The 27,835-nt window shown below is 43.3% G+C and overlaps 1 protein-coding gene across 6 annotated transcripts in view; it reads right to left on the minus strand.

The window, feature by feature from the left end:
• il1rapl1a (interleukin 1 receptor accessory protein-like 1a) overlaps nucleotides 1–27,835 on the minus strand; it is a 244,764-nt gene that overhangs the window by 11,781 nt on the left and 205,148 nt on the right. For all 6 annotated transcript variants that reach the window (XM_013137830.4, XM_013137829.4, XM_020054754.3 and 3 more), the window contains 2 exons: nucleotides 6,567–6,702; nucleotides 1,294–1,439 (listed from right to left, as the gene is read on the minus strand). In XM_013137830.4, the coding sequence (XP_012993284.1) occupies nucleotides 1,294–1,439; nucleotides 6,567–6,702 (282 nt within the window). The remainder of the gene's footprint in view (nucleotides 1–1,293; nucleotides 1,440–6,566; nucleotides 6,703–27,835) is intronic.

Raw genomic sequence — 27,835 nt, forward strand, 5'->3', positions numbered from 1 at the left:
CTCTTGGCCCTGTGTCCTCCATGGTCACGTTGCTGACCAAAGATGGACTTCCAGAGAATAGTGAGAGGATCAATAAACCCATCAACTTCAGATGGACTTCCAGAGAATAGTCAGGGGATCAATAAACCCATCAATTTCAGATGGACTTCCAGAGAATAGTCAGGGGATCAATAAACCCATCAATTTCAGATGGACTTCCAGAGAATAGTGAGAGGATCAATAAACCCATCAACTTCAGATGGACTTCCAGAGAATAGTCAGGGGATCAATAAACCCATTAATTTCAGATGGACTTCCAGAGAATAGTGACGGGATCAATAAACCCATCAACTTCAGATGGACTTCCACAGATTAGTGAGAGGATCAGTAAACCCCATCAACTTCAGATGGACTTCCAGAGAATAGTCAGGGGATCAATAAACCCATCGATTTCAGATGGACTTCCAGAGAATAGTGACGGGATCAATAAACACATCAATTTCAGGACACACTTGTGACTTTAATGACAGAATTCAAGTTCCACTCATAATGTATCAAATTTACATTAAATCCAAACGAACAAATCCCTTTAGAAGAAATGAATTTAAATGAATTTAATGAATTACAAGAAATGAATTACAAGAAATGAATTACAATGAATTTAAAAAGTATTTTTTTACCCAAATCCGTTTTTTACAAAAGCCTTGAAATCCTACATCAGCAAATATATTTGTCATATAATAAGGAGTTCCTATCGATTCTTTTGTGGAACACTCAAAGGATTCTATAATTGTTAGGGGTTCCACTTCTCTCATGAAGCCTCACTGGATGGGGCCACTGGGGGGTCTAATGAACTCCCTACACCCATTCATGTCCACTCCCTCAGCTTTGGGACACTTGTGCAAATGGCGGAAGCTCGCATGAACACACAGCTGAGGGGCTGAGGGCAGAGGGGAAGTTCAGTGAAATAGGGAGGCAAGAGAGAGAGAGAGGGAATAGTGGATGGAGAGAGGGAGACAGAGAGGAAGAGGGAGAGGGAGGAGAGAGACTATGGTGTCTGGGTTCAGCAGATATCCAGTAGAGATACAGTATACCCATTCAGAGAGGGTTCTGGGAGGTGACGGAGGGTTCTCTAGGGTTATGCAGGGTTCTATTGGGTTCTATAGTGTTCTGTAGGTTGATGTAGGGTTCCTTAGCATGATAGGTGTTTCTATAGGCTTCTGTAGTGTTATGGATGGTTATTTAGGGTTCAGTAAGATGATGGAGGGTTCTATAGGGTTCTGTTGAGTGATGAAGATATGACTGAACCCTTACCCCTTCTGGAGAGCTGAATGCTGGCCTGCCGTCTACCGTTGCCATTTTCAACATAGCAGGAGTAGTTTCCCAGGTCCCCCTCCTCCACCGAGTGGATCATCAATGAGATGGCCACTTCCTGCTCCCCCAGGTGCTCACGAACAACCCTGGAATAAAACAATTTAGGATCACAGAAAGAGTCGATGGTTGGTCAGAATGTAGTCACACGTTCCCCTCAGAAGGTCTGTAGTCACACGTTCCCCTCAGAAGGTCTGTAGTCACACGTTCCCCTCAGAAGGTCTGTAGTCACACGTTCCCCTCAGAAGGTCTGTAGTCACAAGTTCCCCTCAGAAGGTCTGTAGTCACAAGTTCCCCTCGGTGAGTCTGTAGTCACACGTTCCCCTCAGAAGGTCTGTAGTCACAAGTTCCCCTCAGAAGGTCTGTAGTCACAAGTTCCCCTCGGTGAGTCTGTAGTCACACATTCCCCTCAGAAGGTCTGTAGTCACACGTTCCCATCGGTGGGTCTGTAGTCACACGTTCCCCTCGGTGGGTCTGTAGTCACACATTCCCCTCAGAAGGTCTGTAGTCACACGTTCCCCTCAGAAGGTCTGTAGTCACACGTTCCCCTCAGAAGGTCTGTAGCACACGTTCACCTCAGAAGGTCTGTAGTCACAAGTTCCCCTCAGAAGGTCTGTAGTCACAAGTTCCCCTCGGTGAATCTGTAGTCACACGTTCCCCTCAGAAGGTCTGTAGTCACAAGTTCCCCTCAGAAGGTCTGTAGTCACAAGTTCCCCTCGGTGAGTCTGTAGTCACACATTCCCCTCAGAAGGTCTGTAGTCACACGTTCCCCTCGGTGGGTCTGTAGTCACACGTTCCCCTCAGAAGGTCTGTAGTCACACATTCCCCTCAGAAGGTCTGTAGTCACACGTTCACCTCGGAAGCTGGGTCTGGATGGAGCTTGGATGGAGTTAGGATGGAGTCTGGATGGAGTTAGGATGGAGTCTGGATGGAGTTTGGATGGAGTCTGGATGGAGTCTGGATGGAGTTAGGATGGAGTTAGGATGGAGTCTGGATGGAGTCTGGATGGAGTCTGGATGGAGTTAGGATGGAGTCTGGATGGAGTCTGGATAGAGTCTGGATGATCCAACATGTAATGAATGTACAGTATTACAGTACATGAGTATATTTACTGAGAAGCAGCTTCTGTGAATACAAGATCGCTATGTTAATCTGCCCCCAACATTCCAAACATTGGAGAAATGAAAATCAATAAGCATCTCGTCCTGCGAGAGCATGTGGGGGGAATAAACAAATAATGGCATATGAGGAGGAAAGCTTTTTATAGCGGCTGCCATGGAAACTGAGAAGATGGAGAGAAAGTAATATTCCATAAAGTAAATACCTTGAAAAAACAAATCCACCTGTATCACCCCTAACTAGCTCTAAACAACACCACCCGTATCACCCCTAACTAGCCCTAAACAACACCAACCGTATCACCCATTAATAGCCCTAAACAACACCAACCGTATCACCCATTAATAGCCCTGAACAACACCACCCGTATCACCCATTACTAACTCTAAACAACACCACCCGTATCACCCATTACTAACTCTAAACAACTCCACCCGTATCACCCATTACTAACTCTAAACAACACCACCCGTATCACCCATTACTAACTCTAAACAACACCACCCGTATCACCCATTACTAACTCTAAACAACACCACCCGTATCACCCATTACTAACTCTAAACAACACCACCCCTATCACCCATTACTAACTCTGAAGAACACCACTTGTATCACCCCTAACTAGCCCTGAACAACACCACCCGTATCACCCCTAACGAGCCCTGAACAACACCACCCATATTACCCATAACCAGCCCTCAACAACACCACCTGTATCACCCCTAACCAGCCCCAGCCCTCAACAACACCACCAATATCAACCCCTAACCAGCCCTCAACAACACCACCCGTATCACCCCTAAACAGACATCAACAACACCACCCGTATCAACCCCTAACCAGCCCTCAATAACACCACCCATATCACCCCTAACCAGCCCTCAACAACACCACCCATATCACCCCTAACCAGACATCAACAACACCACCCATATCACCCCTAACCAGCCCTCAACAACACCACCCATATCACCCCTAACCAGCCCTCAACAACACCACCCATATCACCCCTAACCAGCCCTCAACAACACCACCCATATCACCCCTAACCAGACATCAACAACACCACCCATATCACCCCCTAACCAGACATCAACAACACTACACTTTCATTTCAGCCACTCCTAACTTCCTCATTAGGAAAGCCAGTGAATGCAGTGTCTGTTCATTTAACAAATCAATAACAAACATATTAATTCACTTTATTCATTTCCTCCAATGCAGTCCTGCAAACCTGGTTTGAAACCAGACTGAACTGGCTCAATACTGAATCGATCCTAGCGCATTATAATGCTGAGGCAGATTTGTTCGGGTAATTTAGTAATCACTCACTCCCTCCCCCCCATCATGCACACACACACACACACACACATACATAGAGTTGCACACACACACCAACACAGACAAAGTCATACAGCTCCGTGATAATGCTCCATAATGCATGCTATAAAATCTACAATAGTCCTGTCACCAACTGCAGCACAAATTTGAAATTATGGGCCTGCAGTTCCATAGAAATACAGGTTGGGTTCTATAAAGAGAACCCTGGTGGGCTTGTGGGTTCCGCCATTCTGTGGCCTGAAGTTCAGCTACTGATGGATTAATCTCAGAAAGTACTGAGGCTGTTGGAAGATCCATGTCCTGTAGTAGTGATTGAAAGAAAGTTCATTCAAAACACACACTGATTATATGTAATGGTTGGGTATAGCTTACATGATACTCCCTCTGCTCCTCCCACCTCCTCTTATTTCACTTTCTAAGATTTGACATCACGGCTACAGGAGGTCACTGATGCAGAGGCTAGAGGAAATCACTGGTGTAGAGGCTACAGGAGGTCACTGATATAAAGACTATAGGAGGTCACTGATGTAGAGGCTACAGGAGTTAAATGATATAGAGGCTACAGGAGGTCAATGATGTAGAGGTTATAGGAGGTCACTGATGTAGAGGCTACAGGAGGTCAGGGATGTAGAGGCTATTGGAGGTCACTGATGTAGTGGCTATAGGAAGTAAATGATGTAGAAGCTATAGGAGGTCACTGATGCAGAGGCTATAGGAAGTAAATGATGTAGAGGCTATAGGAGGTCAATGATTGAGTCGCTACAGGAGGTCACTGATGTAGAGGCTACAGGAGGTCACTGATGTAGAGGCTATATGAGGTAAATTATGTAGAGGCTATAGGAGGTGAATGATGTAGAGGTTATAGGAGGTCACTGATGTAGAGGCTACAGGAGGTCAGGGATGTAGAGGCTATAGGAGGTCACTGATATAGTGGCTATAGGAAGTAAATGATGTAGAGGCTATAGGAGGTCAATGATGTAGTCGCTACAGGAGGTCACTGATGTAGAGGCTATATGAGGTAAATTATGTAGAGGCTATAGGAGGTCACTGATGTAGAGGTTATAGGAGGTCACTGATGTAGAGGCTATAGGAGGTGAGGGACAATGACACGACTGGTACCGTAACTCTGGTTACGTGACTCAGGCAAAAACAATCTCTCGCCACTCTATTTTCAAATCAGACGAGCTGCTTATGGTGGCAACCCCAAGTTTGAGGAACACTGTCCTTGTTGTTTTTCTCTCTCCTCCATTCTTTCCACTCCATCCTTCTCTCGTCACCTGTATCTGATCGTAGTGAATGCGTCCCACTGAATGTGTGTGTAGCGATCAGAGCCTGGCTGAGAGGATCAGGGCATGTGTTAATGATGGCACAGTCAATAAAGAATGCATGACCAAATACATAATTGATCCACATCATCAAAACTCTGGCTGCTTTATTAAAATAGATACAACCCTTCATCTGATGAGACAGAGGAGCCTAAAGAAAGGGAGAGGAGGAGATTGGTAGGCTCCAAACCTCATTCTTGACCTGACTCTACCCACAAAACAAATACCCACGCCAAACCTCAATCCCTCCCAAACAAACTGTATTCCTCTGTGTGACATATGGCAGTGGTTCCCAACCAGGGGTACTAGGACTCCTGGGGGTACTTGGCCTCTCCACAGGGGGTACTTGAAAACACTCATGACACCATAGACTTACTAGTGAAATTAACATGAGGGGGTACTTCAGGGGTACAGAAAGCAGTGCAAAAACATTTTGGGGGTACAGTAACTGAAAAAGGTTGGGAGACACTGACATATGGGAATGTAGGGGGCGAGAGTAGGGGTTAGTGATGGGACCTCCAGGTGGTTGTTGACTGTTTCCCTGACAGGGCTGTTTCCCTGGAGAAGCACTGTCCACACACGACACCGAACGCCGAACGGCGAACGGCAAACTGGCACATACACACCAAACAATGGACTCATTTAAATATGTTACACTACTGGGTAGTAGAGAGACACAGATATCGACTTGTTTTATGTGTGTTGAAACAGCGAAGAAAAAGTGAGAGCAAACAAGGAAGAAATAGAGGAAGAGACCTGCCTGTGACCTGTTTTCCCATTCTTGGAACTATTTCCAAATGTTTTCAACACTGTAGATATATAAAAATGAAAATACACTTTCAACACTATAGAAAGACAATGATAGAACATAATTATGTTTACAACACTGCAGATAGGCAATGACAGAACATAGTTATACAACACTGTACAGGTAAGCATAAAACAAATACAATAATTATTTATTTATTCTTCCATTTGCTTTGGGAATGTAATCAAAGGTTTCCCATGCCAATACAGCCCATTAAACTGAAAACGGATACATTACAGGAGCAAGGGAGGGAGAGAGATTCAATCAAATTTATTTCAATCAATCAAATGTATTTATAAAGCCCTTTTTACAACAGAAGTTGTCACAAAGTGCTTTACAGAGACACCTGGCCTTAAACCCCAAGGAGCAAACAACAGTAGTGTTGGATTTCAGAGGCTATAGGAGGTGAATGATGTAGAGGCTCCCGGGGGATTGACTCATTTCAATGAGCCCCAGCCATGAGAAATGTTTAGGGGTTAGTAACATCCTAAAGATACAGGCTTTTTAGGGGTTAGTAACATCCTAAAGAAACAGGCTTTTTAGGGGTTAGTAACATCCTAAAGAAACAGGCTTTTTAGGGGTTAGTGCATCCAAAGGATTCTAGAAACACAATCTCTTACTTGATTTCACTCTCTTCAACTCTCTCCTCATCCAAGTCCTCAATGAACTTCTCTCCCTTCATCCAGTAGATGAGTGGACTGACCCCTGACCCACTGTACCCAAAGAATGCTCTGCACGTCAGGTTCAGGGCACTTCCTGTGAAGACAGGAAATGACACAGTGTTAGTTTTTTCACTCCTTTAAACCAGATATGGGTACTCTACTGGAAGTAAACAAAACCTTCATATTGCTAGTGATGTGCAGTAGATGCATGAAGGCACTCACTGCCAGGACAAGAGTGTGTATCAGATGTGATGCGTGGTGTCTAAAGGGTGTAGTACAAATGGAAAGACTTGACACATCAAGCCCTTCCATACACACCTTCACCAAACCCCTGCGGTGTGCAACATGGTTCTGATCCGACAGGGCCGACCTTACTGAGCTTCAACTACGAACAAATAGTACAAAGAGCCCCTTGGCACCTAACAAACACTCCCTCACTGTCATACAGTCACCTTCACAGAGACAGCACTCTCCTGACCCTACCTTTCACACAAAAACCAGCGGATGAAACTCTGATGAAATATTGGCCGTGTGTTTCATCACATCTCTTTATTGCAAATCTTTGCATGGCAAACAGTTGAAACCAGTCCCATTTGCCACAAGGGGGCACTGAAGAGCTTCCAAACATTCAGCTTCACCACCAGGGAGGGGAGAGCCAGAGAGGAAAACAAGATCTATCATACTGACAAGATGGTCGAGTGGCCATTCTAATAATGGCAATTCAAACAATACATGTCTGCAAATATGGAGGCCAGGCAGGAGAAACGGAGTTCAGGCAGGATCATTTTAGCGGCTGAAACCGTAAACATGTGTGAACAAAGGCCAAAAGTAAAACAACTTTTTCTCAAAGTTGCTGGGATGCCAACTTATATAATTTTCTTTTAACAAACTTAACACCACAAAAATTATATTTGATCAAATAAACGGAAATCAACACTCTCAAAGCTCCATAGAATGTCCCCTTATCTCGCGAGGACAGATTTTTTTTTTTACGAGATAATCCTTTCGCTTGGCCTCTTAGTCTGTGGTGGGGGATTGACAATAACCGGAGATTTCACAGGAAAGTCCGGTCACTATTCTGCTAATGCTGATTCTTTTTCAGTTCTGCCAACCACATGTGAAGACAGCAAACACAAAACAAAAAAATGAAACAGAACAACAACACAAATGTACTCAATTGTCTCCCAACAATGAAACTGTAAGTTAGACACAGAACCATTACAATCAAACAGCTGCGTCCTAAATAATTTAATGTAACATAAAAACATCAGGACAAACCCACTGTCTACCCTGTGAGCATTGCTGACTGAACAATGGATACAGCCGGGCTGAGATCTCAAACCCATTCCAGTAATGAAATGTATAGAGCCAGGTTTGTCTCTCCACCATCACTCTGTATTCCTGTATGTTGCTTTTCACTAAGGAACTTTCCTGCAGTGGCAGCATATTGACTAAGTCACCATGCGTAGGCAAATGTATTTATTTGTTGGTAAAAACCCTGTATCATTAGAATAATAAGTAAACATTAATGGAATAAGACATAATAAGAATTGATTGTGTTGTCCAAGAAAATGTAATTGACACCTTGTGAGACGGCCACAAGAAATGTGATAAAGAAATACCTCAAAACTGGAAAAGTTGAAGTCAGTAAATATATTGGAAGACACAACAATCTATCTGCATCTGATGAACAGTACCAGAAACAGTACCAGAACCAGTACCAGAACCAGTACCAGAACCAGTACCATCCCTGAGGAATTCCAGTGAAGTGCTAGCTCAGCATGCGGCAGAGTCTGGCACCAAAATATCCACATTGGACATTAGAATAAGCCTCAAATTGGTTCCATGTGGTGGGGAGGGGTCTTGATGATGTGTATTTTGGAGGGGTCTGGATGATGTGTATTTTGGAGGGGTCTGGATGATGTGTATTTTGGAGGGGTCTGGATGATGTGTATTTTGGAGGGGTCTGGATGATGGTTATTTTGGAGGGGTCTTGATGATGTGTATTTTGGCAGGGTCTGGATGATGGTTATTTTGGAGGGGTCTTGATGATGTGTATTTTGGCCGGGTCTGGATGATGTGTATTTTGGAGGGGTCTTGATGATGTGTATGATGTGTATTTAGGAGGGTTCTTGATGATGTGTATTTTGGAGGGGTCTGGATGATGGTTATTTTGGAGGGGTCTTGATGATGTGTATTTTGGCAGGGTCTGGATGATGGTTATTTTGGAGGGGTCTTGATGATGTGTATTTTGGCCGGGTCTGGATGATGTGTATTTTGGAGGGGTCTTGATGATGTGTATTTTGGAGGGGTCTTGATGATGTGTATTTTGGAGGGGTCTGGATGATGGTTATTTTGTTGTGTTCAGTATGTTGCAAATGTTCCCACCCATGCTAGTGCATAACAACACCTTCTTTCCTTTGGGTTGAGGCCAAAGAAAGGTTTTGCAGAGACATTTTTGTTCTGTTCATGTGGTGACTTTCAAATCTACTGGTCAGAGCAGAAAGAAAGTTTGGGATCCTAAAACCGAAAAGATGAAATGCGAGACCTTTCTGTGGGAGCAGCGTCTGACATTTCCAAAGTTCAACAGCCACTCTGTGGCCAGTATTTACGCTCGTAGTGTATCTGCGCCGTGACACAAAGGTGTTAAGACGCTCCTGGTTTATTGACCACATCAAGCCTGCCGGTCAGATGATACCTGCATGAGGATGTATGATTCTTACAGGTGGTCAGCCAAAGTCAGGATATCCAACACATGAAATTATTAATGACCTGCAAACTGTTAATCAAAATTAGATTATCATTGAAAGTGGAACAACTACCTCAGTAATGGAGGCAATAAATGCAATAATAATTCCAACTCCTAACATGTTTGATTAGTTTAGGGAACTGTATCTGTTAAAAAACTATATTTACGTATTGGTTGTTATGTCAGATTAAAACTGTTCAACAAATCAAAGTTAGTGCAAGTCTTATGAAGTGAAAATCACTCTGATCTAGAGCATACTTTTTGCTTTCAAAATCATTATTCTACCTTTCAAAGAATCATGAAAGAAAAATTCCTTCCAAAATCAGTTGTGAAGATCCTTTGTCTACAAAACATATTGTAGTTCTTCAGATAAAATGGTTCTTGGTAATAACCCAGGTCATTCACAGAGAACCCTACTGGGGTCATTCACAGAGAACCCTACTGGGGTCATTCAAAGAGAACCCTACTGGGGTCATTCACAGAGAACCCTACTGGGGTCATTCACAGAGAACCCTACTGGGGTCATTCACAGAGAACCCTACTGGGGTCATTCACAGAGAACCCTACTGTGACCATTCACAGAGAACCCTACTGGGGTCATTCACAGAGAACCCTACTGTGACCATTCACAGAGAACCCTACTGGGGTCATTCACAGAGAACCCTACTGTGACCATTCACAGAGAACCCTACTGGGGTCATTCACAGAGAACCCTACTGTGACCATTCACATAGAACCCTATTGGGCTCATTCACAGAGAACCTTACTGTGACGTTGCTTTAGAAAGTCTTTAAGAAGTTAAGATTTCAGAAGTTTGGGGAAGATGATCCTAGCTCCAAGCGGAAACTCGTTCCACCATTTGGGTTCAAGGAGAGAGAAGAGTTTTGACTGGGCTGACAGCCAGCCAGTGGCAGAACAAAGCTTGGCCAGGGATGTGCTTGAGAACTGCCTATTAGGGCAGGGAGATAAGTATCGCGTCAGGTTGATGCCATGTCACGTGTGCATAGTATGGCTCACTTGTAATTGAATGTAACATGCAAGAACCTAGACATGTAAGGACTTCGAAGAATAAGGACTTAGACGTGTAAGGACTTAGATGTATAAGGACTTAGAAGTATAAGGACATGTGTGTGTTGTGTGTGTGTGCTGTGTGTTTGTGGTGTGTGGTGTGTGTTTGTGTGTATGTGCTGTGCGTTTGTGGTGTGTTGTGTGTGTTTGTGGTGTGTTTGTGTGTGTGTGCTGTGTGTTTGTGGTGTGTGGTGTGTGTTTGTGGTGTGTTTGTGTGTGTGTGTGGTGTGTGTTTGTGGTTTGTGTGTGTATGTGTGAAACAGGCTGATAACGGCCCTCAGAGACACAGTTCATCTCTCTCTTATTCTGCTGTCTCCTTGTTTAACACAAAGGAGGAAATGGAAAAACAGTCCTTCATTATGACACTAAAGGAAAAGAACCAGAACTCAAAGGTCCATACAACACAATACAATACAACACAATACAATACAATACAACACAATACAATACAACACAATACAATACAACACAATACAATACAACACAATACAAAGCAACACAATACAATACATCACAAAACAATACAATACAACAGAATAAAATACAACACAATACGATACAACACAATACAAAGCAACACAATACAATACAACACAAAACAATACAATACAATACAACACAATACAATACAACACAATACAAAGCAACACAATACAATACAACACAAAACAATACAATACAATACAACAGAATACAATACAATGCAATACAACACAAAACAATACAATACAATACAACAGAATACAATACAACACAATACAATACAACACAATACAATGCAAAGCAACCCAACATAACGCAACACAAAACAATACATAATAAAATTCTCTGTGGACAAATTCAAAGGTCTGGGCCCTTTTCCACCCTACTTCAAAAATGGAAACAACACAATGTTGTGTAGTGTGTGTAATTAAAGTTAAAGTTCTATTAATACACTTCTTTCATTCATCTGAGAAATCCCCATGGCAACTTAAGAATGCCTCCATGGCAACTTAGATCAAACTGCCCTCATATTAAAGATCAGAGGAGACCGTCAGACACATGACCCCCCCACCCACAGTGTGTGTGTGAGTGTGTATGAATGTGTGTGGGTGTGTGTGTGTGTGTGAGGGTGTGTTTGTGTGAGTGTGTGTGTGTGTGGGTGTTTGTGGGTGTGTGTGTGGGTGTGTGTGTGAGTGTGTGTGTGTGTGTGTGTGAGAGTGCAGGGTTGGTTAGAGTCTTCCAGAGCCTCGGCCGTGGATGACATTTCTGTCTTTTTTGGTTCTGATTTCCCCTCAGTTCTCTAGTTATTCCTGTTGATTGTTATTTCTGGCTTTCAGGCCCCAGAACACTGGTCATATATATTTCATTTTGTGTGCTTGATATCCCTGAGTGTCTCTTTAATTGACTGAATGAAAACGTCCTGTTAAAACAGTATTGCAGGTGAAGTAATGTAATGAATGTTGAGTGTGACCCTGCAAGTCCATGTTGGATGATGGAGAGTTTCCCTCAGGCCACACATCTCCAGAGTACTGATAGAGTTCAGATCCATCCGTTCTTCTCTCATCTGACCAACTTGACCATTAAAAGAACACTACATGATCCTGATGATTCCAAGGGAATGTAAAACACATTTATCAACAAAAATGTGTAGTAAAATGTGTGTGTGAGTTCAGCAGTTATGTTAAGTTATTTCAGATAATGAGGCTCTCAGAAGATTCAGACTTCATCTCTGACAGATAGGAGGGAATTTTCTCAACCCACGCAACCCCCCACTCACACGCACACACACACACACACATCTTAGATGGTGCATCTTAATACTGTAGTGTGTGACTGGTGGACTATAGTCTGAGTGTGTGTGTGTGTGTGTGTATGAGTGTGTGTGTGCGTGTGTATGAGTGTGTGTGTGAAATGATATGTGAAGGTGTCCTGTGAAGTTCACTGCAGGAAACTCACAAAGATTGATCCACCAATCAACCAGTTGGTGGTGTGAGACTATTACACATAAAAATATATCTGTGTGTACGTGTATATTGTCTTGTGTGTGCGTGTGTGTGTGTGTTTATTTTCATGTGTGTGTGTGTGTGCTGACGTGAATGAGGAAGAGAAGGTTTTTTGACTAGCTCACATGGAATACGTTTGTGTGATTGGTATGTTTGTGCTTAGTGTTATTCGTGTGTGTGTGATTCGTGGTTGTGATTGATGTGTGTGTGATTGGTATGTGTGTGTGTAATGTGTGTGTGTGTGTGTGTGTGTGTAATTGGTGTGTGGGTGTGATTGGTGTGTGCATGAACATGTGTGTATGTTTACAAGCTAGCAGGAGGCTCAACCATCTGTGCAGTGCTTAAAAATGGATGGAAAAATGTGTGAAAATTACCAACAAACATTCCTGATGCATTTGTGTGTAACTGTGTGTAAGGGAGTTTTTTCACACCAACAGTTTACATGCTGTTAACATATATCATATCCTGTTTACACTCGGTAGAATTCCTTTCCCTCCAGGCCCAGTCCTCACACCTAATACTTCACTCCCAGCTCCAATATATCACTCCCAGCTTCACTACTTCACTCCCAGCTTCAATACTCTACTTTCAGCTTCAGTACTTCACTCCCAGCTTCAATACTCTACTTTCAGCTTCAGTACTTCACTCCCAGCTTCAATACATTATACCCAACTTCAATATATCACTCCCAGCTAAAATACTTTACTTTCAGCTTCAATACATCACTCCCAGCTTCAATACTCTACTTTCAGCTTCAGTACTTCAGTCCCAGCTTCAATACATTATACCCAACTTCAATATATCACTCCCAGCTAAAATACTTTACTTTCAGCTTCAGTACTTCACTCCCAGCTTCAATAGTTCACTCCCAGCTTCAATACATTACTCCCAACTTCAATATATCACTCCCAGCTAAAATACTTTACTTTCAGCTTCAGTACTTCACTCCCAGCTTCAATAGTTCACTCCCAGCTTCAATACATTACTCCCAACTTCAATATATCACTCCCAGCTAAAATACTTTACTTTCAGCTTCCGTATTTCAGTCCCAGCTTCAATACTTCACTTCCATTTTCAATACTTTACTCATCTTTTTTGAAATATACTAAAAACTGCACCTTTTTTCTTTTATGAAAATGGTCATGAGGTGAGTATGAGGAGTATGTTTCTCTGTACCAAACCAATGCCTTCATCAGCTCAGTTAATTCCTGCTCAGCTCAGCAAAATTCTAGTCGCGATCCTTCAACCGATACTTTCCAGCCCATCAGTGCTTTCCATGGCGATCCCCATGATTGGTTATAGTTGGCGATAGAAGTTTCATCAAGACGGACAAAGTCAGTAGTTGCAAGAAACCAGCCAAAGGTCAACGTTGAATCTGGTCATTGGTAATGGAATCCACATGAGAAGTGAAAGACTATGGGAACCGAATTTTGAACATATTTTTCAGCTTGTCCTGGATGGAGCGTTTAATCTTTGGCGGGGCTTAAGGTTCCTTATTGGCCTTGTAAGGTGTGATTACATTTTGTGTCCAGGTTGTGTCATGTGATGAGGTTTCCTGTGTGTCGCAACACACTGATCGACTGAAAGGTCCCACCGTATCTCAGGTCATGTGGATCAAGGCTGTTTCAGGATGTACATCATTGTATGTTTCTGTCCAGTGAAACTGGGCAAACTGCCTCAGGAGCGGTGAGCTCCCTCACCCACCGAGGGGCCTTGGATTCAGGCGTGGGAAACAATGTACAGACGAACTCTGTCGCTATGGTTACAGGCGCGGGCAAAACACGGTGTATGGTACATTCTTTGCAAAAAGATGGGGCTTGCTCGTTGATTTGTAAGTATTTGTAAGATCAATCAAATTGAATTTATTTTATGAAACCGATTTTAAATCATCAGTTGTCACAACGTACTTTTACAGATACCCAGCCTGAAATCCCAAAGAGAACATTAACAGAGTTGAGGCACAGTGGCTTGGGAAAACTTAGGTTAAACAAGACAGCAGGAAAGTTAGAGAGATCATTCCATGGATTCAAAAGGATACTTGAGCACACAATTCACACTGACTCTTGTCCCCCCGTCACATAAACTAATGCAACATAACTAATACTAGTCCTTACACATCTGGGACATACGACAGGACAGACTGAACCTAGTTTCCAAGCACTATCCTTTGGCAATGTTAAACTAGGGCCAAGCAGGCAGGAAGTAACTCCACCCACATTGCAAAGCATCAGAACAAATGGGACACCAACTAACCGCAGCAACCCTGAGAGGGCCAAGTCGAGCCCGGAGTTCACTCCCACTGCACCAGGACAGCGAGGGGATTAAGAGTAAGCCAGTGACTCCGCCCACAAATGACATTGACGATAGGACTTCCCAGTGGAGATGATAGCCCGCCTGGCAAAGACAGCAAGGACTGTTTGTTAATCCAGTGCCATTCCGTTGACCTTCACACCCCTGGGCCAGAAAACACTCAATCAGAGACCTTGCTGAAGGTTTGAGTCTTTAGTAGAAACTCAAAGTTGAGGCTGAGTTGGATCGTTCCACAGTAGTGGAGCTCTGTGGGAGAAAGCCCCGCCTCCGGCTGTTTGTTTAGAAACTCTAGGTACAATAAGGATGCCAGCATCTGGTGAACTGCGTGGACACTACCCGCAAAAGATTCAGAACACCCACATTTTGCCAGTTTTTCAAGTCCAATGAATTACCTGAAATCATACAAAGTCATCTGTCTGTATAACAGACTGTTACTACACCCTCTCAAGCAATATTTGGACAGTATTGTACTGCAGGAAGTAGAATATTGCAATCATAATGGTGTGAAAAAGGAAATTAACAAAGGAAGACAGACAGGCCATTATAACCCTTGAATTTGTAGATTTTTTCTTTACAGAAATTGCAAAGAAAGCCAAGGTGTCAGTGAGTACAGTTTCCAACAACATCAAAAGGTATTTGGAAACTGGAGGAAACTCTGACAGAAAGAGGTCCGGCATATTCTAAACCACAACAGAATCAGTAGAAAAGTTTCTGAGAGCCAACAGCTTGCGTGATAGGTGGCTCCCAGGACAACATCTTCAAGCACAGCTTAACACTGATCGAAGTAAGTCAATTTCAGTTTCAACTGTGAAGAGCAGACTTTGAGCTGCAGGTCGAGTGGCAGTAAGAAATCAATTCCTAAGATGGCAAAATAAGGAAGAGGCTTGTCTGGGCCATGAAGCAATGCCGGTGGACCACTGAAGACTGGAAGGTCTTATGGAAAGATGAATCACAAAGGGTTTTTGTATGCGTAGGAGAAAGGATGGTTCCTCAGTGTGTGACACCAACTGTCAAACATGGAGGAGGAAGCGTAATGGTCTGGGGTACTTTTGCTGGATCCAGAGTTAGCGACTTGCACAGAGTGAGTGGCGCTGTGTACCAAAACAGCTACCGCAGCATTTTGTAGTTCCATGCAATACCCTTGGGTGTACGCCAAGTTTAAAAAAAGGCCCCCGATTCCTTCCTAAAAATCCAAGATTTTTTCCTGTGTAGAGAAACCACTGATGTGTATTTGATTCTGGTTATAAATGTATACAGGGTTAACGGTCCATTAAAATGGAGGACTTAGGAGGGTTTCTTAAGTGCAGTGGTGTGTATGTGGTGCATGTGTGTGTGTATGTGGTGCATGTGTGTGTGTGTGGGTGCATGTGTGTGTGTATGTGGTGCATGTCTGTGTGTATGTGGGTGCATGTGTGTGTGTATGTGGTGCATGTGTGTGTATGTGGGTGCATGTGTGTGTGTGTATGTGGTGCATGTGTGTGTATGTGGTGCATGTGTGTGTGTATGTGGGTGCATGTGTGTGTGTATGTGGTGCATGTGTGTGTGTATGTGGGTGCATGTGTGTGTGTGCGTGCCTCTCACTCCTGACACCTTGCTTTCTCTCTCTCTCTCTCTCTGTCTCCCTCTCACTCTCTCTGTCTCTCGCTGCTGGCCCTTCTCCCCCACATCTCTTTCTCTCTCACCCTCTCTTTCTCTCCTTGCTGCCCCTTCTCCCCGACAACTCTCTCTCTCTCTCTCTCCTCTAATAAGTGCCCCTCTCCTGAGACAGGTCCTTAATTACCATTATAATCCTTCTCACTCCTCTACTCCTCTACTCCTCCCTCTCCCTGTCACTCCTTTTCTCTGTATATTCTCTTCATCTGACAATGGAAGATGTTAATTACTGGTAGAAATTACCGTATTTTGTGTACAGGTACTCTGTCCCTATGCCTTCATCCATGCTTTCATCCATGCCTTTCATCCATGCCTTTCATCCATGCTTTCATCCATGCCTTTCATCCACGCCTTTCATCCATGCCTTCATCCATGCCTTTCATCCATGCCTTTCATCAATGCCTTTCATCCATGCCTTTCACCCAAGGCCTTTCATCCATGCCTTTCATCCATGCCTTCATCCATGCCTTTCATCCATGCCTTTCATCCATGCCTTTCACCCAAGGCCTTTCATCCATGCTTTCATCCATGCCTTTCACCCAAACCTTTCATCCATGCCTTTCATCCATGCCTTTCATCCATGCCTTTCACCCAAGGCCTTTCACCCAAGGCCTTTCATCAATGCCTTTCATCCATGCCTTTCATCCATGCCTATCCCCCAAGCCTTTCATCCATGCCTTTCATCCATGCCTATCATCCATGCCTTTCATCCATGCCTATCATCCATGCCTTTCATCCATGCCTATCATCCATGCCTTTCATCCTCCCCTGTCCTGTTTTAATCATCCCCTTTTGATGACATAATGGGACCACTGCCCATGGAAAGCAGGGAAGGCAGCGCCTTCTATCAAATGAAAGAAACTGGGGGAGATTAGATGATGATGACAAAAATTACAAATACTACAATGTCATATGCAGTTGTATCCCTTATTTGATATTTAATTAAGCAGTATAAAATGATAGCAGCACTGATGCAATGTTAATGGAGAACATAGACAACATAGCTGTCTGTGTTAATAAAGATGTGAATTTAGTGAGATGTTAACCTGAACCCCCCCCCACGCCAGTGTCTATCACTGTTCCCTTCCCCTGAACCCCCCCCCCCCCCCACCCCAGTGTCTGGTTCTGCAGTATCATTAAACTGCTTTCTCAAACCTAAAAATCCACCCTCTTTGTATTGTTTCCTTTGTCTCTCTTTAATAACGTTCAGAAGCATCAGGATCTGGTACTGTCTGAATACCTCAGCAGGGTCTGGGATCTGGATTCGGGTCTTTTCCTGTCTACATTTCGCCTCTCCAAATGTGTGTACATACTCTGTAAGTCTTTCTCTCACTCTTTTTTCCTGTCTTAAACTTTCAAAACATGCAGAGTAACTGCCCAAAGCCTTAACGCCTAGTCATGGATAAAAATTGCTCCAAATGACCATGAAGTGAGGGGAGAGGAATGAGAAGACAATGATGGAAAGAAGGAGGGAGTGAGAGGAGAGATGGACAGAAAATGAGCGGGAGGCTGTAATTGGCTGATGTCCATAGGGTTGAATGCCAATTAAATGCTGCGATTTGAGCGCATGACGAAGAACATTACTTTAACCACACTGAAGAAGCCTGGCTGCAGGCACCGGCCCACTGACCATGATGTCAAACCAGCACGCACAAGCAGACAAATACACACACACACACACACACTCACACAGACAGACAGACACACACACACATACACACACACAGACAGACACACACACACAGACAGACACACACACACAGACACACACACACACACACACACACACACACACACACAGACAGAAACACACACAAACACACACTCACACAGACAGACAGACAGACACACACACACACACAGACACACACACACACACACAGACACAGACACACACACAGACACACACACAGACCCACACACACACACACACACACACACAGACAGACACACACACACACACACACACAGACACACACAGACAGACACACACACGTCTTGATTTCCCATGAATTCCCTTTTCATTTCCCAGATATCCATTCTTTCTCAATCCCCTCTCCCCCTCTCTCCATTAAAGACCTCTCTGTTCTCCTCCTTCATCCCTTTCTTATCTATTTAGCATCATTCTTCTCCTAATAATCTTCTCCCTCTTTTTAATATGGCCCTTTTCTTTTATTTAGGACACATTTCTTTACCAGTTCTTTCTAACTCTGAATATGTTGGCCACCCAGACAGATGCTCTCTTCACCCTGGGTCTTATCTTGGACCCTGCACCCCACTCTCTCTGGCCCCCACAGCTTAACAGACAGACCCTGGACCCCACTCCCTCTGGCCCCCACAGCTTCACAGACAGACCCTGGACCCCACTCTCTCTGGCCCCCACAGCTTCACAGAGAGACCCTGGACCCCACTTTCTCTGGCCCCCACAGCTTCACAGACAGACCCTGGACATGCTCTCTCTCTGGTCCCCACAGTTTAACCGACAGACCCAGAAATCTCCAAACCACTCTGTGCACTTTCAATAGAGGCTTAGGCAGAGATGTGGGCAGAAAGGCTGATCCTTCTCTGTCACTCAATCTCTATCTCTCTATCGTTCTTTCTCTCTCTCTCTCTCAAACCCTGTCTTTCACCCTTTTAACCTATGTCCTATTTTCTCTTACTATCTCTCCACCTCCATCATTCAAATCAAAAATTCTTATCTTTCTATCTTTTAAATCTCGTTCCCACTGTCCCTCCCACTCTAACAAATGTCCTAGTATTGCAGAGAAAGAGAGGGAGATAAATAAAAAAGGGATGGGAACGAGGGGGACGGGGGGGGGGGGGAAGACAGAGAGATTGAGAAAAAGAGAGGGACAGGGAGAGAGAGAAGGAAAGAGTGGGTGATCGAAAGAGAGGGATGTGAAATAGGAAGGAGAGAGACGTGTTACTTCTAAGTCTGAGCTGACAAATGGCCGGGTCTTTGTAGAGAGTAGAGCAGAGCTGGCAGGAGATTGACAGGGAATCTCTGGCCAGGGAATCTCCGTTCACCCTCTAACTCAGCCGGAAGACGTCCCTGGATAGATGGGATGCGTCAGGATAATTTCATCCCGGAAAAATACCAGTGGGCTGCATCTCGGTTGAACCAGTCAGTAGCAAGATTCTCAGCCAATGAGATAAGTTGTGAGGGAGCATAACAGGAAGCAAATCACTTAAATGGAGGGAGTGTGGATGTGAGCATGTGCTTGCGTGTGTGTGTGTGTGTGTGTGCGTGTGTGTGTGTTTGCGTGTGTGTGTTTGCGTGTGAGAAGGAGAGATGGAGTGTATGTGAAGGCAGTTGGGACAAGATAATGCATTTGTGCCAAATACATATTCAGCTCACACTAAGCCAACTCTATGATTATGAGATCATACTCAGCGCACATAAGTTAAAACCCAAAACAAACAAAGCAAACATTCCATTTTTGCATCCCATAAATCAGTGGGCTGTACGGAAATGTATAGTTACTGTCATGGAAAGTATAACAGCAGAGCAGCATTCTTAACTGCAAACAACGTCGTGACACACAACCATCATCTAAACGCCGACACACAACATCTCAACACACAACGTCTCAACACACAAAATCTCGACACACAACGTCTCAACACACAACGTCTCAACACACAACGTCTCAACACACAACATCTCGACACACAACGTCTCAACACACAACGTCTCAACACACAACATCTCGACACACAACATCTCAACACACAACGTCTCAACACACAACATCTCGACACACAACGTCTCAACACACAACGTCTCAACACACAACGTCTCGACACGCAACATTTCTACACACAACTTCTCAACACGCAATGTCTCAACACACAACGTCTCAACACGCAACGTCTCAACACGTAACGTCTCAACACGCAACGTCTCAACACACAACGTCTCAACACGCAACGTCTCAACACACAATGTATCAACACGCAACGTCTCGACACATAACGTCTCAACACGCAACGTCTCAACACACAACGTCTCAACACGCAACGTCTCAACACGTAACGTCTCAACACGCAACGTCTCAACACACAACGTCTCAACACGCAACGTCTCAACACACAATGTATCAACACGCAACGTCTCGACACATAACGTCTCAACACGCAACGTCTCAACACGCAACCATCATCTACACGCCGACACACAACGTCTCAACACACAACATCTCAACACACAACGTCTCAACACGCAACATTTCAACACACAACGTCTCAACACGCAATGTCTCAACACACAACGTCTCAACACGCAACGTCTCAACACACAATGTCTCAACACGCAATGCCTCAACACATAACTTCTCAACACGCAACGTCCCAACACACAACGTCTCAACACACAACGTCTCAACACGCAACGTCTCAACACACAACGTCTCAACACGCAACGTCTCAACACGTAACGTCTCAACACGCAACGTCTCAACACACAACGTCTCAACACGCAACGTCTCAACACACAATGTATCAACACGCAACGTCTCGACACATAACGTCTCAACACGCAACGTCTCAACACGCAACCATCATCTACACGCCGACACACAACGTCTCAACACGCAACATCTCAACACACAACGTCTCAACACGCAACATTTCAACACACAACGTCTCAACACACAATGTCTCAACACGCAACGTCTCAACACACAACGTCTCAACACGCAACGTCTCAACACACAATGTATCAACACGCAACGTCTCGACACATAACGTCTCAACACGCAACGTCTCAACACGCAACCATCATCTACACGCCGACACACAACGTCTCAACACGCAACATCTCAACACACAACGTCTCAACACGCAACATTTCAACACACAACGTCTCAACACACAATGTCTCAACACGCAATGCCTCAACACATAACTTCTCAACACGCAACGTCCCAACACACAACGTCTCAACACGCAACGTCTCAACACGCAACGTCTCAACACGCAACCATCATCTACACGCCGACACACAACGTCTCAACACACAACATCTCAACACACAACGTCTCGACACGCAACATTTCAACACACAAGGTCTCAACACGCAATGTCTCAACACACAACGTCTCAACACGCAACGTCTCAACACACAATGTCTCAACACGCAACGTCTCGACACATAACGTCACAACACGCAACGTCTCAACACACAACGTCTCAACACGCAACGTCTCAACACGTAACGTCTCAACACGCAACGTCTCAACACGCAACGTCTCAACACACAATGTCTCAACACACAACGTCTCAACACGCAACATCTCAACACGCAACGTCTCAACACGCAACCATCATCTACACGCCGACACACAACGTCTCAACACGCAGCATCTCAACACACAACGTCTCGACACGCAACATTTCAACACACAACGTCTCAACACGCAACGTCTCAACACACAACGTCTCAACACACAACGTCTCAACACGCAACGTCTCAACACACAACGTCTCAACACGCAACGTCTCAACACGTAACGTCTCAACACGCAACGTCTCAACACACAACGTCTCAACACGCAACGTCTCAACACACAATGTATCAACACGCAACGTCTCGACACATAACGTCTCAACACGCAACGTCTCAACACGCAACCATCATCTACACGCCGACACACAACGTCTCAACACGCAACATCTCAACACACAACGTCTCAACACGCAACATTTCAACACACAACGTCTCAACACACAATGTCTCAACACGCAATGCCTCAACACATAACTTCTCAACACGCAACGTCCCAACACACGTCTCAACACGCAACGTCTCAACACGCAACGTCTCAACACGCAACCATCATCTACACGCCGACACACAACGTCTCAACACACAACGTCTCAACACGCAACGTCTCAACACGTAACGTCTCAACACGCAACGTCTCAACACGCAATGTCTCAACACACAACGTCTCAACACGCAACATCTCAACACGCAACGTCTCAACACGCAACCATCATCTACACGCCGACACACAACGTCTCAACACGCAGCATCTCAACACACAACGTCTCGACACGCAACATTTCAACACACAACGTCTCAACACGCAATGTCTCAACACACAACGTCTCAACACGCAACGTCTCAACACACAATGTCTCAACACGCAACGTCTCAACACACAACGTCTCAACACGCAACATCTCAACACACAATGTCTCAACACGCAACGTCTCAACACGTAACGTCTCAACACGCAACGTCTCAACACGCAACGTCTCAACACACAATGTCTCAACACACAACGTCTCAACACGCAACATCTCAACACGCAACGTCTCAACACGCAACCATCATCTACACGCCGACACACAACGTCTCAACACGCAGCATCTCAACACACAACGTCTCGACACGCAACATTTCAACACACAAGGTCTCAACACGCAATGTCTCAACACACAATGTCTCAACACGCAACGTCTCAACACACAACGTCTCAACACGCAACATCTCAACACGCAACGTCTCAACACGAAACCATCATCTACACGCCGAAACACAACGTCTCAACACGCAACATCTCAACATGCAACGTCTCGACAAGCAACATCTCAACACACAACATCTCAACACACAGCGTCTCGACACACAACAGTCATCTGTACAAACACTTGCCCCTGGTCACATGGCCATCAGGAAAAAAACTTCAGACCCTGATTGACAGATACAATGAAATCCATATAATTTCAAAAGTACACTTATTTTTACACAAAAACTTAACAATAACACAGACTTGAGTCATTCCTACTGAAAATACCCTGACATTTATTACACAGAGAAATAGTGGTATGGCCCCTCCCCTTGTCTCCGGAGATCATTACATTAAAAGACCAAACACTGGCGGACCATGTTTCCATGGTGACCGAAAAGTTCACTTTGCCATCCCAGCGTTCCTCTGAGAACAGAGACGTTTTATTTTCAATTATCGCCGGAGAACAGATACTTCTCTCTCTCATTCTGTCTGTGTTGCTAGTGGACAGAATATACAAAGTTGATACTGTATATAGTATATATACGTACAGTTGATACTGTATATATATACGACCAGTTGATACTGTATATAGTATATATACATACAGTTGATACTGTATATATATATATACGACCAGTTGATACTGTATATATATACGACAAGTTGATACTGTATATAGTATATATACGTACAGTTGATACTGTATATAGTACATATACGTACAGTTATATATATATATATACGACCACTTGATATTGTATATAGTATATATATATGTACAGTTATATATATACCTACAGTTGATACTGTTTATATATACGACCAGTTGATACTGTATATAGTACATATATGTACAGTTATATATTTACCTACAGTTGATACTGTATATAGTATATATACGTACAGTTGATACTGTATATAGTATATATACTTACAGTTGATACTGTATATAGTACATATACGTACAGTTATACATATATATACGACCAGTTGATATTGTATATAGTATATATACGTACAGTTATATATATACCTACAGTTGATACTGTATATAGTATATATATGTACAGTTGATACTGTATATAGTACATATACCTACAGTTATATATATATATATATATATATATACGACAAGTTGATATTGTATATAGTATATATACGTACAGTTATATATATGCCTACAGTTGATACTGTATATAGTATATATACTTACAGTTGATACTGTATATAGTACATATACCTACAGTTATATATATATATATACGACAAGTTGATATTGTATATAGTATATATACGTACAGTTATATATATGCCTACAGTTGATACTGTATATAGTATATATACTTACAGTTGATACTGTATATAGTACATATACCTACAGTTATATATATATATACGACAAGTTGATATTATATATAGTATATATACATACAGTTATATATATGCCTACAGTTGATACTGTATATAGTATATATACATTTTATGCTTCATTTTATGCTTCATTTGACAGTTAAGTGGTGGTAAGGAACAGAAAAGAGCTGAAAGGGCAGTGGACAATTTTTGAATTGATGTTTCAGCCATACTTGGCAATCTTCCTGGGATCCTCCCCAGACCACATATAGTGTAGTTTGTTGAAGAGATTTGACAGATATCTAATAAAATTGGTATTTTTAATTCGATATTATTGTTCATAGACATATTTTCCAGCTACCTGGCTCGACGTGTATGACCCTTGCATTGTGGGATTTGTATTCGACTTGACCTCCACCAGATTTGAAGTACTTATTTCTCATGTTGCTTACAAAACATGCAGAAAGGAAATACCAAAACATATATTGTTCTCACACTTATTGTTTATTTAATTCATTTTAGTTCTGGGTTAACTGAGGTTAGTGTGGACTGTGTGTGGGAGAGAAAACAACCACCAGTCACCAGATGAAATGTCTTTTAAATAATAGTAATAATCAAGAATTTCAAAGGGACAATCTCTCCCTCCCCTTTCTCTATCTCTTTTTCTCTGAATCCTCCATCCACCCCTTTCTCGATTTACTGAGATGGAGATTTTCCTCAGAGCCTCTGTGGTTCCATGATAACACTCATTAGGGTCCAATTGCAACCGGATCAAAGTTGGGTCAAGTTACTGCCAATGAAACCAGTCGTCTACTGTCAATACAAGTATGCCATCTGCTGCTGGTACCGCCAGGCCATCTACTACTGCAGGTTCTGACAGGCCATCTACATCTACTGGTCCTGACAGACCATCTACTGCTGCTGGTTCTGACAGACCATCTACTGCTGTTGGTACCGCCAGACCATCTACTGCTGCTGGTTCTGACAGACCATCTACTGCTGCTGGTTCTGACAGACCATCTACTGCTGCTGGTTCTGACAGACCATCTACTGCTGCTGGTACTGACAGACCATCTACTGCTGCTGGTACTGACAGGCCAGATAAAAGTTAATCTCTTCCATTTCAATGTTCACCACTTATCACCCTGTTCAATCCACAGTGATTAATAAGGATCATTCCAAATCACTTACTGTAAACAGCGGTGGACGTTTGTCTACCGTGCAGAGGACTGGGAGAAGGGAGTCATTATTCTTTCCATTGCAACATCAGAAGAGGGATTATTCTTTCGATGGCAACCGACGAAGATAGTGATTATTCTCTCCATCTCAAGCGAAGGGGAGTCGACAGCAGTGTTTTGGTGGTGATAGGTGAGGCCATGGAGGGAGAGGTGTTACCTCAGAGAAACACATGCATGCTCCATGATGCTGCCATTTACTTTAGGCTGTTTATGCAGGTCAGTGTGTGTGTGTGTGTGTGTCTCTTTAAAGGAACAGAAAAAAAGGATAAAAGGGATTCCTCCTTCCTATTATACCTGTTAAAATGCCAGGTTCTTGTGATGTAAAAGAATGAGACAAAGATAAATCATGTCAGAACTTATTCTACATTTAATGTGACTGATAATGTGAACTATTCAATTGAAAAACAAACTGAAATCTTTGAGGGGGAAAAATAAAAGAACTCACAATAACCTGGTTGCATAAGTGTGCACACCCTTACACTAATACTTTGTTGAAGCACTTTTTGAATTGATTACAGCACTCAGTCTTTTATGGGTAGTCTATTAGCATGACACATCTTGGCATGGCACAACACTCTTCTTTGCAAAAGCGCTCCAAATCTGTCAGATTGCGAGGACATCTCCTGTACACAGCCCTCTTCAGATCGCCCCACATATGTTCAATTGGATTCAGGTCTGGGGTCTGGCTGGGCCATTCCAAAACGTTAATCTTCTTCTGTTAAAGCCATGCTTTTGTGGATTTGGATGTGTGCTTTGGGTCGTTGTCGTGCTGAAAGGTGAACTTCCTCTTCATCTTCAGCTTTCTTACGGATGCCTGAAGGTTTTGTGCCAAAATTGCCTGGTTTTTGGAATTGTTCATAATTCCCTCCACCCTGACTAAGTCCCCGGTTCCAGCTGAAGAAAAACAGCCCCAAAGCATGATGCTGCCACTACCATGCTTCACTGGGTATGGTGTTCTTTGGGAGTGTTGTTTTTGCGCAAAACATGCCTCTTAGATTTATGGCCAAAAAGTCCAACCTTGGTTTCATCAGACCATAACACATTTTTCCACATGCTTTTGGGAGTCTTGATGTTTGTTTATGCAAACTTCAGCTGGGCTTGGATGTTTTTCTTTGTAAGAAAAGGCTTCCCGTCTTGCCACCCTACCCCATAGCCCATTCATATGAAGAATACGGGAAATTGTTGTCATATGTAGCACACAGTACTTGCCAGAAATTCCTGCAGTTCCTTTAATGTAGCTGTAGGCCTCTTGAAAGCCTCCCTGACCAGTTTTCTTCTCGTCTTATCATCAATTTTGGAGGGATGTCTAGTTCTTGGTAATGTCTCTGTTGTGCCATATTTTCTCCACTTGATGATGACTGTCTTTACTGTGTTCCATGGTATATCTAATGCTTTAGAAATTATTTTGTACCCTCCTCATGACTGATATCTTTCAATAATGTGATCCCTCTGATGCTTTGGAAGCTCTCTGTGGACCATGGCTTTTGCTCTGAGATGAACAGCTGAACTTTATTTGTGATTTATCAGATGGCAGGTGTTTAATGACTTCTATTTAACATGAGTTTGAATGTGATTGGTTAATTCTGAACACAGCCACATCCCAATTTCTAAGAGTGTGTGCACTCTTAAGCAACCAGGTTATTGTAAGGTTTTTATTTTAGTGTTTTTATTAATTAAATTTTTTTCCCTTGAAGATTTCAGTTTTTTTTCCAATTGAATTGTTCACATTATAGGTCACATTAAAAGTGGAAAAAGTGATGATTGGTGAATAGAACCAAGACCTCCCAACCATGAAGGGCAGAGTTGGGTCCATATGTTATTATTTTATTTTTTTGCAAGATCCTGTTTTGGGATGTTACATTTAATATTCCCTTTTGCTGCAAATGAAGCCCTTCTCACCTCATTCCTGGGATTGTTCCCAGCTATTTCCAAGATACCTGTGGGGCTGATGTTAATTGTGGATGATTAGATTAGGTAGGTATCAGTGCTCCCAGGTAATGGGATCTACATAGATTTCCTGTGTGGTTCTGCAACCTACCCATGTCAGGCAAAACCTGTGATATACATCTACAGTCAGTAGCTGGTGTCTTAGCTAAACACTGTCTAAAAGCTTAGAGACTTGCTATGTACAGTCCCAACAGAATCTGGTGGAAAAGGAGTGCAGGGTGAAGCTGATTGCCCAGCTTGTGAGAGGAGGCTGGAGGCCAACTTGGTGGTGGACAGACACATCAGATGATCTAGAAATGGTATCTAACAGTTGACTTGCAGTGGCCATATGCTGTGAATTGATGCAGAGGCAGCTCGTCAATTCCTTTTATGTACATTTTGAAGAGGGTAGGTCTCAAATAGTATACGT

This window comes from Esox lucius, chromosome 16 (assembly GCF_011004845.1).
Source record: "Esox lucius isolate fEsoLuc1 chromosome 16, fEsoLuc1.pri, whole genome shotgun sequence".
Lineage (NCBI taxonomy): Eukaryota > Metazoa > Chordata > Actinopteri > Esociformes > Esocidae > Esox > Esox lucius.